Raw genomic sequence first — 12,895 nt, 5'->3', positions numbered from 1 at the left:
CTGTTCTAAAAGATCAAAAACTGGGTCCTGAGAGCCATCCTTGATTTCCCCAATTCAATCCATTAGCAGTTAGCATCAGTTTCAAGTTGAAAAGCACATCTGGAATACATCCATTTCCCTCCAAATATTACTTTTTTAAGGTTGTCATAATAAAGGACCACTGACAGGGCTTAAACACTAGAAATGTATTTTCTTGTCTTGGAGGCTAGAAGTCAGAGATCACGGTGTACACAAAGTTGGTTTCTTCTAGGACCTCTCTCCTTGATCTGTAGAAGACTGTCTACCTATTATTCTTTCCCCCTCTAAAGTAATTCATGGCTTTCTTTTTTTTTTTTTTTTTTTTTTAAGCAACAATATTTGGTTTTGAGAGTCAAAGAGCTCCCATCTCCTATTCACTCTCCAAATGCCTACAACAGACTGGACTAGGCTGAAGTCAGGATCTAGGAACTCATCCCAGGCCTCTCACATGATTAGCAGGAAACAAATTATTTGAACCATCACTGCTGCCTCCCAGGGTCTGCATTAGCTGGAAGCTGGAGTGAAGAACTGGAGCTAGGCCGGCACTGTGGCTCACCAGGCTAATCCTCCGCCTGCAGCGCTGGCACCCTGGGTTCTAGTCCAGGGTGGGGCGCTGGTTCTGTCCTGGTTGCTCCTCTTCCAGTCCAGCTTTCTGCTGAGGCCCGGGAAGGCAGTGGGGGATGGCCCAAGTGCTTGGGCCCTGCACCCGCATGGGAGACCAGGAGGAAGCACCTGGCTCCTGGCTTTCGATTGGCGCAGCGCCAGCTGTAGCGGCCACTTGGGGGGTGAACCAACCGAAGGAAGACTTTTCTCTTTGCCTCTCTCTCTCTCACTGTCTAACTCTGCCTGTCAAACAAAACAAAACAAAAAACTGGAGCTAGGTCCAGCATCATGGCACAGTAGGTTCTGGCTGTTCAACTGTCCAACTGTCTAATGTGCAGTGCTTGGGCCCCTGCACCCAAGTGGGAGACCAGAATGGAGTTCCAGGCTCCTGGCTTCAGTCTGGCCCAGCTGTGGCCATGGCAGCCATTTGGGGGAGTAAGCCAGCAGAGGGAAGTTATCTCTCTCTCTCTGTCTCTCTGTCTCTCCCTCTTTCTGTAACTCTGCCTTTCAAAGAAATAAAATAAATCTTAAAAACTAAAAATTAAAAAAGCTGGAGTCAGGTATTGAACCCAGGTACTCTGATATGGCATGCAAGTGTCTTAAATGCTAGAACAAACACCTGCAGTGTTTCTCTTTTCTTTTTTTAAAAAAATTATATATTTGAAAGGCAGAGTGAGAGTACATGTGCACATGTAAGAGATATCTTCCATCTACTGATTCACTCACCAAATGGCCACACAACACAGTCTGGAACAGGTTGAAGCCAGAGCCAGGAACTCCATCCTGGTTTCCCAGATGAGTAGCAGGGGCCTGAACACCTAGGTCATCACCCATTGCTTTCCCAGGCACATTAGTGTGGAGTTGGATTAAGTGGAGCAGCCAGGATTTAAACTGGCACTCTGATATAGGATGCTGACAATGCAGGGAGTGGCTTAATCCACTGGGCTACAACCAAGCCCCCTTGTCTTTTATTTTTAAAGACCCCCACTCCTCAACTCCCTTCTCAAAGAGGCTTTTCATTATGGGTCATAATTATTGATTTCCTAAGAATTCAGTGGTATGTTTGAGATTACAATTATTTTATTTTATTAAAAGATTTGAGAGGCAGAATTACAGCAAAAGAAGTAGAGACAGAGAGCGAGAGTGAGTGAGTTATCTTCCATCTGCTGGCTCACTCCCCAAATGCAGGAACTCCATCCTGGTTTCCCATGTTGGTGTAGGGTTTCAAGTACTTGGGAAGTCTTCTGCTGCTTTCCCAGGCACATTAGCAAGTACCTGGATCGGAAGAGGAGCAGCTGGGACTTGAACTGGCATCCATATGGGATGCTGACACTGCAAGCAGCAGCTTAATCCATTAAGCCACGATGCTGGCCCCATTGAACTTATATTTATTAAGAAGGTATTTTTAAACATAGTATTTTATTTTACAATAAGTATGTTAAGGGAATAAAAGGTGTCAGTTGATCAAAAATTTGCTTGAATAAAATTTATATTATTCTAGATGATTTCCTCTTTCTTATTTCCCCACATAACTTTCTTATTTTTTTTTATTTGACAGAGTTAGTGAGAGAGAGAGAGACAGAGAGAAAGGTCTTCCTTCCATTGGTTCACCCCCCAAATGGCTGATATGGCTGGCGTGGCGCCAATCCGAAGCCAGGAGCCAGGTGCTTCCTCCTGGTCTCCCATGCGGTACAGGGCCCAAGCACTTGGGCCATCCTCCACTGCCTTCCCAGGCCACAGCAGAGAGCTGTACTGGAAGAGGAGCAGCCGGGACTAGAACCCAGCACCCATATGGGATGCAGGTGCCACAGGTGGAAGATTAACCTACTGAGCCACGGCGCCAGCCCTCTCCACATAACTTTCTAATAATAATAATAATAATAATAAACAGAATATAATGTGCAGATTCTTAGTGCTTCCTAAAGTCCAGGTTTTTTTTTTCTTTTTATGAGAGAAAGAGAGAGAGAAGAGAGGAGAGAGAGAGAGAGAGAGAGAGAGAGAGAGAGAGAGAGAGAAGGGGTAACATATGTAGGAATGTGAAGTTTCAACCTTATTTACTTATTTAAATGCAGTTTAGCCTGCTTATCCCAATGATCTTTGACATGTGTGCCAAGTCAGGAGATTGAAGACTTCTGGTAAGGGTGTCAGGTATAGCAGCCACTAGAGTTTACCAGCTAGGACAGTGCTTAAGTGACACTGAGTGCGGCTTTTAGTGCTTCACTGTAAGGGACAGCACACTTCCCAGCCTTTCATTGTTTCCTGTGTTCTTCTGTTTTCAGCTATCATTTTCTCCTTTCTCCCCCTTTTTAAAAATTAGAGAAGTAGTCTTCTTGGAACCATACCTTTGGAATGAATAAAATCTGTTTTATTTAAATTAATAAAAAAACTTAAAAAATGAGAGAAGTAGAGAATAGAGAAGTTGCCCACCATAACCAACAAACATACTAAACAAATCTAACAAACATACTAAACATACCAAATATGCCAATTAATGCTTTACCTTATAAAGTAGTCAGAAGCAATACCATTTCACATTCAATAGGTCAAAAATGTCACAGATTTGACATGTGCTAAATGTTGGGCAGAAAGTGGTGAAATAGGAATTCTTCCACCATTGGAGGGAGCATAAATCAGTATAAATATTTAGAGAGCAATTTTTCAGTATCTAATAAGATTAAATGCATCCTACAACCCAGCAGTGCCACAAGGTGAAAGCCTAGAGAATATTTCTGAGGAAGACATGTACAAGGATACTCATTTTTGCATTGTTCAGACAATCAAAATGTCTAACATCAGGGGTATGGATGAATATGGTAAAACCACCCAGTTAAAATGGGTGAACAAGAACTACAGAAATCAAAATATGTACATTTGAAAAAATGCTGTTGAATAAAAAAAACTGGCAAAAGCTTTGAATAAAGTGTCTGCATTTATGTAAAATTAAAAACCTTGGAAACATGTTCATTCACAGAATTGTTCATGAAACATGCATATGCAGTGAAAGTATAGAATACACGGGAGAGGCATGCCCATCTATTTCAGGATATTTGTTACTTCTAGATAGAGGAGGAGGGAAATGTCTTGGAAGCAGAGCCTTCTTTATGAAAATTTGAAGGACAAGAAGAAGATGGGTGTGGTTAGACAATGGCAACACCATGGGATCCTTGTGGTTTTAGAACTGGTTCGTTACCTTGACGACGTAGTGGACAGGGAAACTAACACAGGTAATGAAATTGTACAGTTCTTAATACAACACACACACATACACAAATGAATACAATTAAAACTAAAGAAATCTGAACCAGAATGTAATATTTACGGTGGCCAGTGTTCTGGTGCAGCAGGTGAAACAGCCTGGGATACCAGCAGTCCACACTGGAGCCCTGGTTTGGGTCCCAGAGGCTTCACTCCCTATCCAGCTTCTTGCTAATGTGTCTGAGAAGGCAGCAGAGGAATGACTCAAGTACTTGGGTTTCAGCCACCCTTGTGGCAGACCTGTATGGAGTTCCAGGCTCCTGGCTTCCCCCTGGCCCAGTCCTGGCTATTGTGACCATTTGGGGAGTGAACCAGCAGATGGAAGATTCTCTCTCTCCCTCTCTGTCACTCTTCTATTCAAATACATAAATAAATAAACCTTACAAAAAGAAAGGTGGATATTTATCTATGTAACTGTTCTATTAATCATACCATACTACATTTTTACAAAAATGTCACAAGTAAGGGAAAATGGACAAATTTACAAGGGAAATCTTTGTATTATTCTATTCAATTGCATGGGTATAGCACTCCATCTGAACTAATGTAATAAACTGGGAATTTTGTTGAGGGATTTTTTTTTTTGATTGATTTGAAAGTCAGAGTTACAGAGAGACAGGGAGAGACAGAAAGATCTCTCATCAGCTGGTTCACAACCCAAACGGCCACAACCTCCAGGCCTAGGCCAGGCTGAAGCCAGGAGCCAGGAACTTCTGGTTTCCCATGTGGGTGCAAGGGGCCCAAACACTTGGGCCATCTTCCTCTGCTTTCCCAGGCATATTAGCATGGAGCTGGATTGGAAGTGGAGCTGCCAGACCTATATGGGATGCCAATGCTGTAGGCAGCAGTTTAAACTTATCTACCACAGTGCCAGCCCCTTGTTGAGACTTTTGGGACAGAAATTGGTGTTATTTTCCCACAGGTTTTGAACTCAAAAGGATACATTCCAGTTATACTGACATTTTTGCATCATATGGAAAGACAAAATCTAAGAATGAAGTTAACAGAGAGAAAATGGACTCATAGAGAAAACAAACTTTGCATTGAAACAAGCAAAAAGTCAGCCCACCCTGACTTAAATCAGGCTAAAAGGCCAGATTACTAGTGGACTTTTAAGTCACATGAGCTAATAAATTCATTCTTTATTAAGACAGTTTGGATCAGGTTTTCTTTCACTTGTAACTCCCCAAATTCTACTGCCTCAAAATGGTTATTGAAAGGACTATCCATAAGCAGACACTTTGATAGGGATGCTAGTTTGTTCTTTAATTAAAGGCAGACAATGCTCCTAGTATAAAAGCAGAAATACACGAGTCAGCGGATTTGTTAAACAATAGTTTAACCATGCAGTTGCTGTATGAGAAAGACTGGGTAACCTCTATAAAACTTAAGGTTTTAGATTTCTTTGGGAATAAACTCACGCATGTAAACAGCTTAATCTTTCTTGATTTTTCCTTTCTTCAGGGTGTCCTTCCCCATTCTTCCTTCATAAACTTTCCCTAACAGAGAAATTCTTGGGAGAATTTCCTGATCACTCCATGTAGACAGGATTACATCCTCTGAAATCTCTCAGCAATTACATTCTCTGCAGGCATGTGATACTTACTTGCTATCTACTGGTAATATTAACAATTATGAGTGTTTTATGTCCTCAACAAGACTTCAAGCTTCTTGAGAATAATTTACTATTTCTATTTTTAATTTTTTAAAAGATCTACTTATTTATTTTAGATGCAGAATTACAGAAAGAGAGGGAAAGACAGGAAGAAGATCCTTCATCCTCTGATTCACTCCCCAGTGGTGACAACGACCAGAGTTGGGCCAGTCTGAAGCCAGGAGCCAGGAGCTTCTTTCCAGTCTCCCATGTAGTTGCAGGGGCCCTAGCACTAGGGCCATCTTCTGCTGCTTTTTCAGGCACATTAACAGGGGGCTATATCGGAAGTGGAGCAGCTGGGCCTCGAACTGGTGTCCGTATCTCTCATTATAGTTCTGGGCACTAGAATGTAAACTCCCTAATATAGAAATATTTGTTAAGCCGGCGCCGTGGCTCAACAGGCTAATCCTCCGCCTTGCGGCGCCGGCACACCGGGTTCTAGTCCCGGTTGGGGCTCCAGATTCTGTCCCGGTTGCCCCTCTTCCAGGCCAGCTCTCTGCTGTGGCCAGGGAGTGCAGAGGAGGATGGCCCAAGTACTTGGGCCCTGTACCCCATTGGAGACCAGGATAAGCACCTGGCTCCTGCCATCGGATCAGCACGGTGCGCTGGCCGCAGCGCACCAGCTGTGGTGGCCATTGGAGGGTGAACCAACGGCAAAAGGAAGACCTTTCTCTCTCTCTCTCTCACTGTCCACTCTGCCTATCTAAAAAAAAAAAAAAAAAAAAAAAAGAAATATTTGTTAAAGTCATTGCCATTATTTGTAATGCCTGAAAAGTGGCCAGCACATAGTGGTAAATCAATAAACATTTGTGAAAGAATGGATAAGATTAATTCTTAACACATGCTGATTAATCAGAAAGTTTTCTTTTAAAAGCTTCCATTGGTTTTTAGAAGTTTCAGGACTATTTTCAAAGTTGTAAGGACCAAAGAATGGGTTGGAACATAGGCCTGTGAATCTAAACACAAAGGGAAGGTTCAGAGCTAGGGATTTCCCCTCTCTGACCACAACTTCCTGCCACAGCTCCCACTTCCTGGTCTTCAGCACCTCAGATACCCAATACTAAGTAATTTACCCAGACTGCTTACCCTTTTCAGGGTCATGTTTGATTTTTTTTTCCTAATAAGCATTCCACTGTCACATACTGCATGAAACCCAAAGGGACTTCCTTTGTTATTAACTTAGTTAATTCTGTGCTTTGACCGACAGCTACCACAATCTTCTGATTGTTAGACTTTGGACTTTTTTCACCCCAATTCATCACTGCCAGACTATTCTTTCCAGAATATCACTTTCATGATGCTTCTATCCCTGCTCAAACGTTATATGTCACTTACTTAAAATATTAAACTTCCTTAGCTTTGTACCCAAAGCCCTGTGACTAGATTCTCCCTAATCTGCTTCCCTAGTACTACTCAGGACTCCTGGACAGATGCCTCATTTTTAACTACATCTCGGTTACACTCATGTCACTCCAAATCGCCTTGTGTTTTTAGATCTTGGTATTTACTCTTGCTCAGGAGACTGAAATGTCCCAAATTCTCCAATCTTCAGCCTAAGGCTCCTCTAATTTCCAAGGTACATTTCTTTCAGGCCTCTTTCCTTAAGTAACTTTTGGAATTTCTGAAGAATGTTTTCAAGTCCCGGGAATCCAGACAACCCTTTCACTCTCTCTTGATCATAACTTGCTTTTTCAAAGTTGGTTTCCACAGACAGTGGCTGCTGTTCTCCAGGGACAATTTTGCCCTAAGCATGATCCCAGGCTGCATATTTAATCCCACACTGTACAGCTAAATCCAGACAATAGCTCATAAAATTTAACAAAAGGCTTAGGAATAACTAACAAGACTACTGCAAAGAAAACCTAAGATGGGCATCTGGGTATCTGATGATGAAAGTTACTAGAGTCTGCCAGAGTGCCTGCTGAATACTGATACTTTCTAACCTTGGCCACTGACCCTTCCTCTCCCTCTCTGCACTACCCACAGTCACACTTCAAAGGCCAGCTTCTCTTCCTCAAATAGTCTCTGGCTGTTAGAAAGTGGACATAAAGGGGCCTGTGCTGTGGTGTAGCAGGTAAAGCTGCCACCTGCAGTGCTGGTATCCCATATGGGCACCGGTTCAAGTCCCAGCTGCTCCACTTTCAATCTAGCTCTCTGCTATGGCCCAAGTCCTTGGGCTCCTGCACCCATGTGGGCGACCTAGAAAAAGCTCCAGGTTTCTGATGGACCCAGCTCTGGCCATTGTGGCCATTTGGGGAGTGAAATAGAAGATGGAAGACCTCTCTCTATTATTCTCTCTCTGACTCTCTGTGACTCTGCCTTTCAAATAAATAAATAAATCTTAAAAAAAAAAAAAAAAAGTGGATGTATAGGAGCCAGAGCTGTGGGTAAAGCTGCCACCTGAGGTGCTGGCATCCCATATAGGTGCTGGTTTGAGTCCTGGCTGTTCCAGTTCCAATCCAGCTCCTTGCTAATGCACCTGGGAAAGCAGCAGATAATGGTCCAAGTGCTTGAGCCCCTGTACTCACATGGGAGACCTGGAAGAAGGCCCTGACTCCTGATTTGGAGTGGGCCAGCCAGTGGATGGAAAATTTTCTGTTTCTCCCCTCTCTCTGTAACTCTTTCAAATAAATAACTCTTAAAAAAAATTAAGTGGATATATACTGAATGTCTTTCAAATGCCAAGCACTATTAGGCATAGAAGATACAAGAGTAAGCAAAATAGACACAATTCTTATTTTCATGATAGATAAGTAAATTATTGCAACTGGCTGTGCAAATCATTCTGAGTGTGCAAAGTGCTGGCCCAAGAACACTTAGCATCCAGTCTCAAGACCCCAACATTTTGGGCCAGTGCTGTGGTGCAGCAGGTAAAGCTGCCACCTACAGTGCTGGTAGCCCATTTGGGTGTAGGTTCGAGCCCTGGCTGCTTTACTTCCAGTCCAGCTCTCTGCTATGGCCTGGGAAAGCAGTAGAAGATGGCTCAAGTCCTTGGGCCCTTGCAGTTGCGTGAGAGACCGAAAAGAAGCTCCTGGCTCTTGGCTTTGGATTGGCACAGCTCCAGGTGTTGAGGCCATCTGGGGAGTTGGATGGAAGACCCCCAACACACACCTTTACCTCTGCCTCTCTGTAACTCTGCCTTTCAAATAAATAAATAAATCTTTTTTTTTAAACTTTTATTTAATGAATATAAATTTCCAGTGTACAGCTTATGGATTACAATGGCTTCCCCCTCCCGTAACTTCCCTCCCACCTGCAACCCTCCCCTAAATCTTTTTTTTTTTTTTAAAGACCTCTACATTCTCTGAGTCCAGGAAGGATGGACAAATAAATCCATTGAAAAGTCAGTTCTGATCCCAAGGAAGAAAACTTTTATAAAGAAAAATAGATAGGTCTTTAACAAATTATTTATTTTTAAAAGACCTATTTATTAATTTGAAAGGCAGAGAGACAGAGAGAGGGAAAGAGAGAGAGAGATCCTCCATACACTGATCTATCCCCAAATGGCTGCAACAGCCAGCGCTGGGCCTGGTGGAATCCAGGATTCTAGAACTCCACCAGGATCTCCCACATGGGAGGCAGGAACTCAAAGCACTTGGGCAGTCATCTGCTGTCTTTCCAGGTGCATTAACAGGAAGCTGGATAAGAAGCAGGAGGTAGCTGGGAGTGGAACCAAGAACTGATAGGAGATACTGGTATTTCAAGAGGTGGCCTATCTGATTTGCCACACCTGCAGCAGGCCTTTTGAAAAACAGAGTAATCTTTCCTCAAAGGTGCATTCTACCTCCACCTTTAGAGCAGAGAAAAAGCACTGACAGTTCCGCAGTATCAGTTTTCCATCTTTGTCTCCAAACTTTTATCCCAGCTCCAGGCTCAGGGACTTTTGTCACACTGAGTACTCCCTTGAGCTACTCTCCTTTTCAGCTGTTGAAAGCCTACCTGTTCTTGCACAGACAGAATCCAAATCAAGCCCTTCTTAGGCCTTGTTTACAGTGATCATTCCCATTTTTAAAAAATATTTTTTTTAAATTTATTTGAAAGTTAGAGAGAGATAGAAAAAAATGTCTTCCATCTGCTGGGTTCATTCCCCAAATGGCTATGAATTCAAAGCCAGGAGCCAGGAGCTTCTTCTTGGTCTCCCATGGGGTGCAGGAGCCCAAGCACTTGATCCATCCTCTGCTGCTTTCCCAGGCAGCATTAGCCAGAAGTTGGATGGGTAGTGGAGTAGCCAGGACTTGAACTGGTGACCAAAAGGGATGCTGGCTCTGTAGGCGGGGGCTTTTAACCTGCTGTGCCACAGCGCTGACCCCTCCCATTTTTAAATTCACAAAACAACTATTGCCTGAGTCACACCCTTAGAGATTACCTATGGTACTGGGTTACAGCAAGCCTCAAAGTAAATTGCACAATCTCCTACAAAGACTTGGAATTCAGAAAGACTTACAAATCAACTGATTGAGAGTGTCCTCAGCTCCCAGGGTACTGTGTGGTAGATAGTAAGGCTGGTAGCAAATAGGTATTTTGGTTCTTGATTTTAGTTTTTATATAATAAAAAAATTCTATATCTATTATAGGTTGGGCATCCTTAATGTAAAAATACAAAATATGAAATACTTTGAAACCTAAGATTTTTTGAATTCCACTTAAATAAGTGCTTGGCATCATTCTAAGCCCAATAAATGTATTAATTATATAATTTTGGATTTTTGGAATAGAGATGCTCGACCATTAAAATCTATGCAAATGTTCCAAAATCTGAAAAACTCTGAAAACTCTAACACTTCTGTTCTCAAGTGTTTCAGGTAAGGGGTATGTAACTTGTGTAAACATATCTGTAAAGTAGCTATTCATTCCATAAACATATAACCTGCCAAAGCATTGTGTTAGGGATTAGAAGTAAAACAAACTCTTTCCTGGGCCTTATATCCCAATGGCCAGCTGCATTCCATATTAAAAACCAAGTTTAAATTGAAGATTACCATCCTTATCCCTACAACACAGAAGCACATGTTCCAAACACATCCTTCTTTAACATTTTTTGCAGGCTGCCCATCACCTTCTATGGGATATATGTCAACCAGTTTTTTTTTTTTGACAGGTAGAGTTATAGACAGTGAGACAAAGACAGAGAGAAAGGTCTTCCTTCCGTTGGTTCACTCCCCTAATGGCCACCACGGCCAGCACTGAGCCCATCCAATCCGAAACCAGGAGCCAGGTGCTTCCTCCTGGTCTCCCATGCGGGTACAGGGCCCAAGTACTTGGGCCATCCTCTGCTGCCCTCCCGGGCCACAGCAGAGAGCTGGACTGGAAGAGGAGCAACCAGGACTAGTACCCGATGCCCCAACTGGGACTAGAACCTGGGGTGCCAGCACTGTAGGCGGAGGATTAGCCTAGATCAGTTTGCCCACTAAAATATCTAAGTTGTGTGTTCATTCTATCAATGTAATGAATGACAAAACAAAACAACTTCTTTCTCCTTTTCCAACTTAATAATACCAGCAGTGCAATTTTATCTGTTTATATATTGTTCTTGTATCAGCTGTGGAGAGCTGAAATTTTAACTTATTATGTGACACAGAGTTTGTAAATACTTTCAGAACATTATTTCTTATTGAGGATTTTAAGTATAACAAATGAAGTAAAAGAATGGGAGGTTTACAGATGCAAACCTTTGTACAATGAACAAATTTATTCAAATGAAATGTTAAAAGAAGCTAACAACTCATATTAATGATAAGTGGTATAGAAGTTTAATTCTCTGTTACAACTGTAAAGGCATCTTGGTGTTTTTTTTTTTTTCTTTAAGCAATTTCTTAAATTTCTTAAATTAATTTGCAAGGTAAATATTTATCTAAAAATTAGCAATAAAATGGTCAATTAAAAAATAGCAGATAAGATAATGTGAGAGTATCAGGACATTTCCCCCACACCAAAACAGTGATATAAAACGTTAACATGACGCTTGATAGGATCCACAATAAAGTAAGAAAATGTTTGTTCATGATGCTTTGTTGAAGGATAGCACATACCAGCAGAATCCTGGGAAAGATAAACCTAAATTAGTTAGTACACAACTACATTTAAAAGATAATCAACTTATTTGACTATTATATATTTTCTGTCAAAACATCATGAAACAAAATCTCTGACAATAAATTAGCAATTAACTAGTATTTTTAGATAGGAACACATATATACATAGATAGCATGGTATGCTATATATATATATGCATATATATATACCATATATATATATGCATAATTCTTGACCTTAAGGAATTTATAGTCCAAAGGGAAATCCTGACACTTCTAAAAAGTGCTTTAAGGGATTAGCATTGTGGCATAGTGGATTAAGCCATTTCCTGTGATTCTGATAATTCTGGTTCTGGTTGCTCTACTTCCAGTCCCGCTCCCTGCTAATGTGCCTGGGAAGGCAGCAGAAGATAGCCCAGTGCTTGTGTCCCTGCCACCCATGTGGAAGACCCAGATGAAGTTCCCAGCTGTGGCTATTGCAGAAATTTGATTAGTGAACCAGCAGTGGGAAATCTCTCTCCCTTTCTCTCTTTCTTTAACTCTGCTTTTCAAATAAATAAATCTTTTTTGAAAACTGCTAATATTGCCAAAATTTTCTATTTAACAATTTATTCTTACTGTGTTTTCTTTCCCTCCCTCCCTCCCTCCCTCTCTCTCTCTCTTTTTCTTTCTTTCTTTCATTTGCCAGGCAGAGTTAGACAGTGAGTGAGAGACACAGAGAGAGAGAGTTAACAGACAGTGAGAGAGAGACAGAGAGAAAGGTCTTCCTTTTTCCATTGGTTCACTCCCCAAGTGGCTGCTACGGCCAGCCAGCAGTGCGCTGATCCGAAGCCAGGAGCCAGGTGCTTTCTCCCGGTCTCCCATGTGGGTGCAGGGACCCAAGCACTTGGGCCATCCTCCACTGCCCTCCCAGGCCACAGCTGAGAGCTGGACCGGAAGAGGAGTAACTGGTAACTGGGAACTAGTACCCGGCGCCCCAACCGAGACTAGAACCTGGGGTCCCGGCACAACAGGAAGAGTATTAGCCAAGTGAGCCACGGTGCCGGCCACTTTGTTTTCTTTTAGACCAAGGTTACTGTGTTCTAGGGAAGCAGGGACTATTTATTTATAGTTGTGCCCTAGCCTAGCAAATTAGCTGCTCACTGTAGATATTTAATAAACATTTACGTTATTGAACAAACATACTTAGAAACTGCTTCATATATAATATTTTTTGTATGGTACTAAAATTCAACTATCAGATTCTGTAATACAAAGACATAGCGTTTTTACTTAATTTGCCTTATAGGGAGTGGGCATTTAGCCTAGTGGTTAAGATGCCCTCATCCCATA

General features: G+C 42.0%; 1 protein-coding gene across 2 annotated transcripts in view; it reads right to left on the bottom strand.

The window, feature by feature from the left end:
* Positions 1-11,296: 11,296 nt before the first annotated feature.
* CFAP300 (cilia and flagella associated protein 300) overlaps positions 11,297-12,895 on the bottom strand; it is a 29,284-nt gene continuing 27,685 nt past the window's right edge. For both annotated transcript variants that reach the window (XM_062198322.1, XM_062198321.1), the window contains exon 7: positions 11,297-11,569. In XM_062198322.1, coding sequence (XP_062054306.1) covers positions 11,441-11,569 — 129 coding nt within the window. In that variant the 3' untranslated portion in view covers positions 11,297-11,440. The remainder of the gene's footprint in view (positions 11,570-12,895) is intronic.

Source organism: Lepus europaeus, chromosome 7 (assembly GCF_033115175.1).
Source record: "Lepus europaeus isolate LE1 chromosome 7, mLepTim1.pri, whole genome shotgun sequence".
Lineage (NCBI taxonomy): Eukaryota > Metazoa > Chordata > Mammalia > Lagomorpha > Leporidae > Lepus > Lepus europaeus.
The sequence above is the reverse complement of the archived record's forward strand: the minus strand, read 5'-3'. Positions and strand labels throughout refer to the sequence as shown.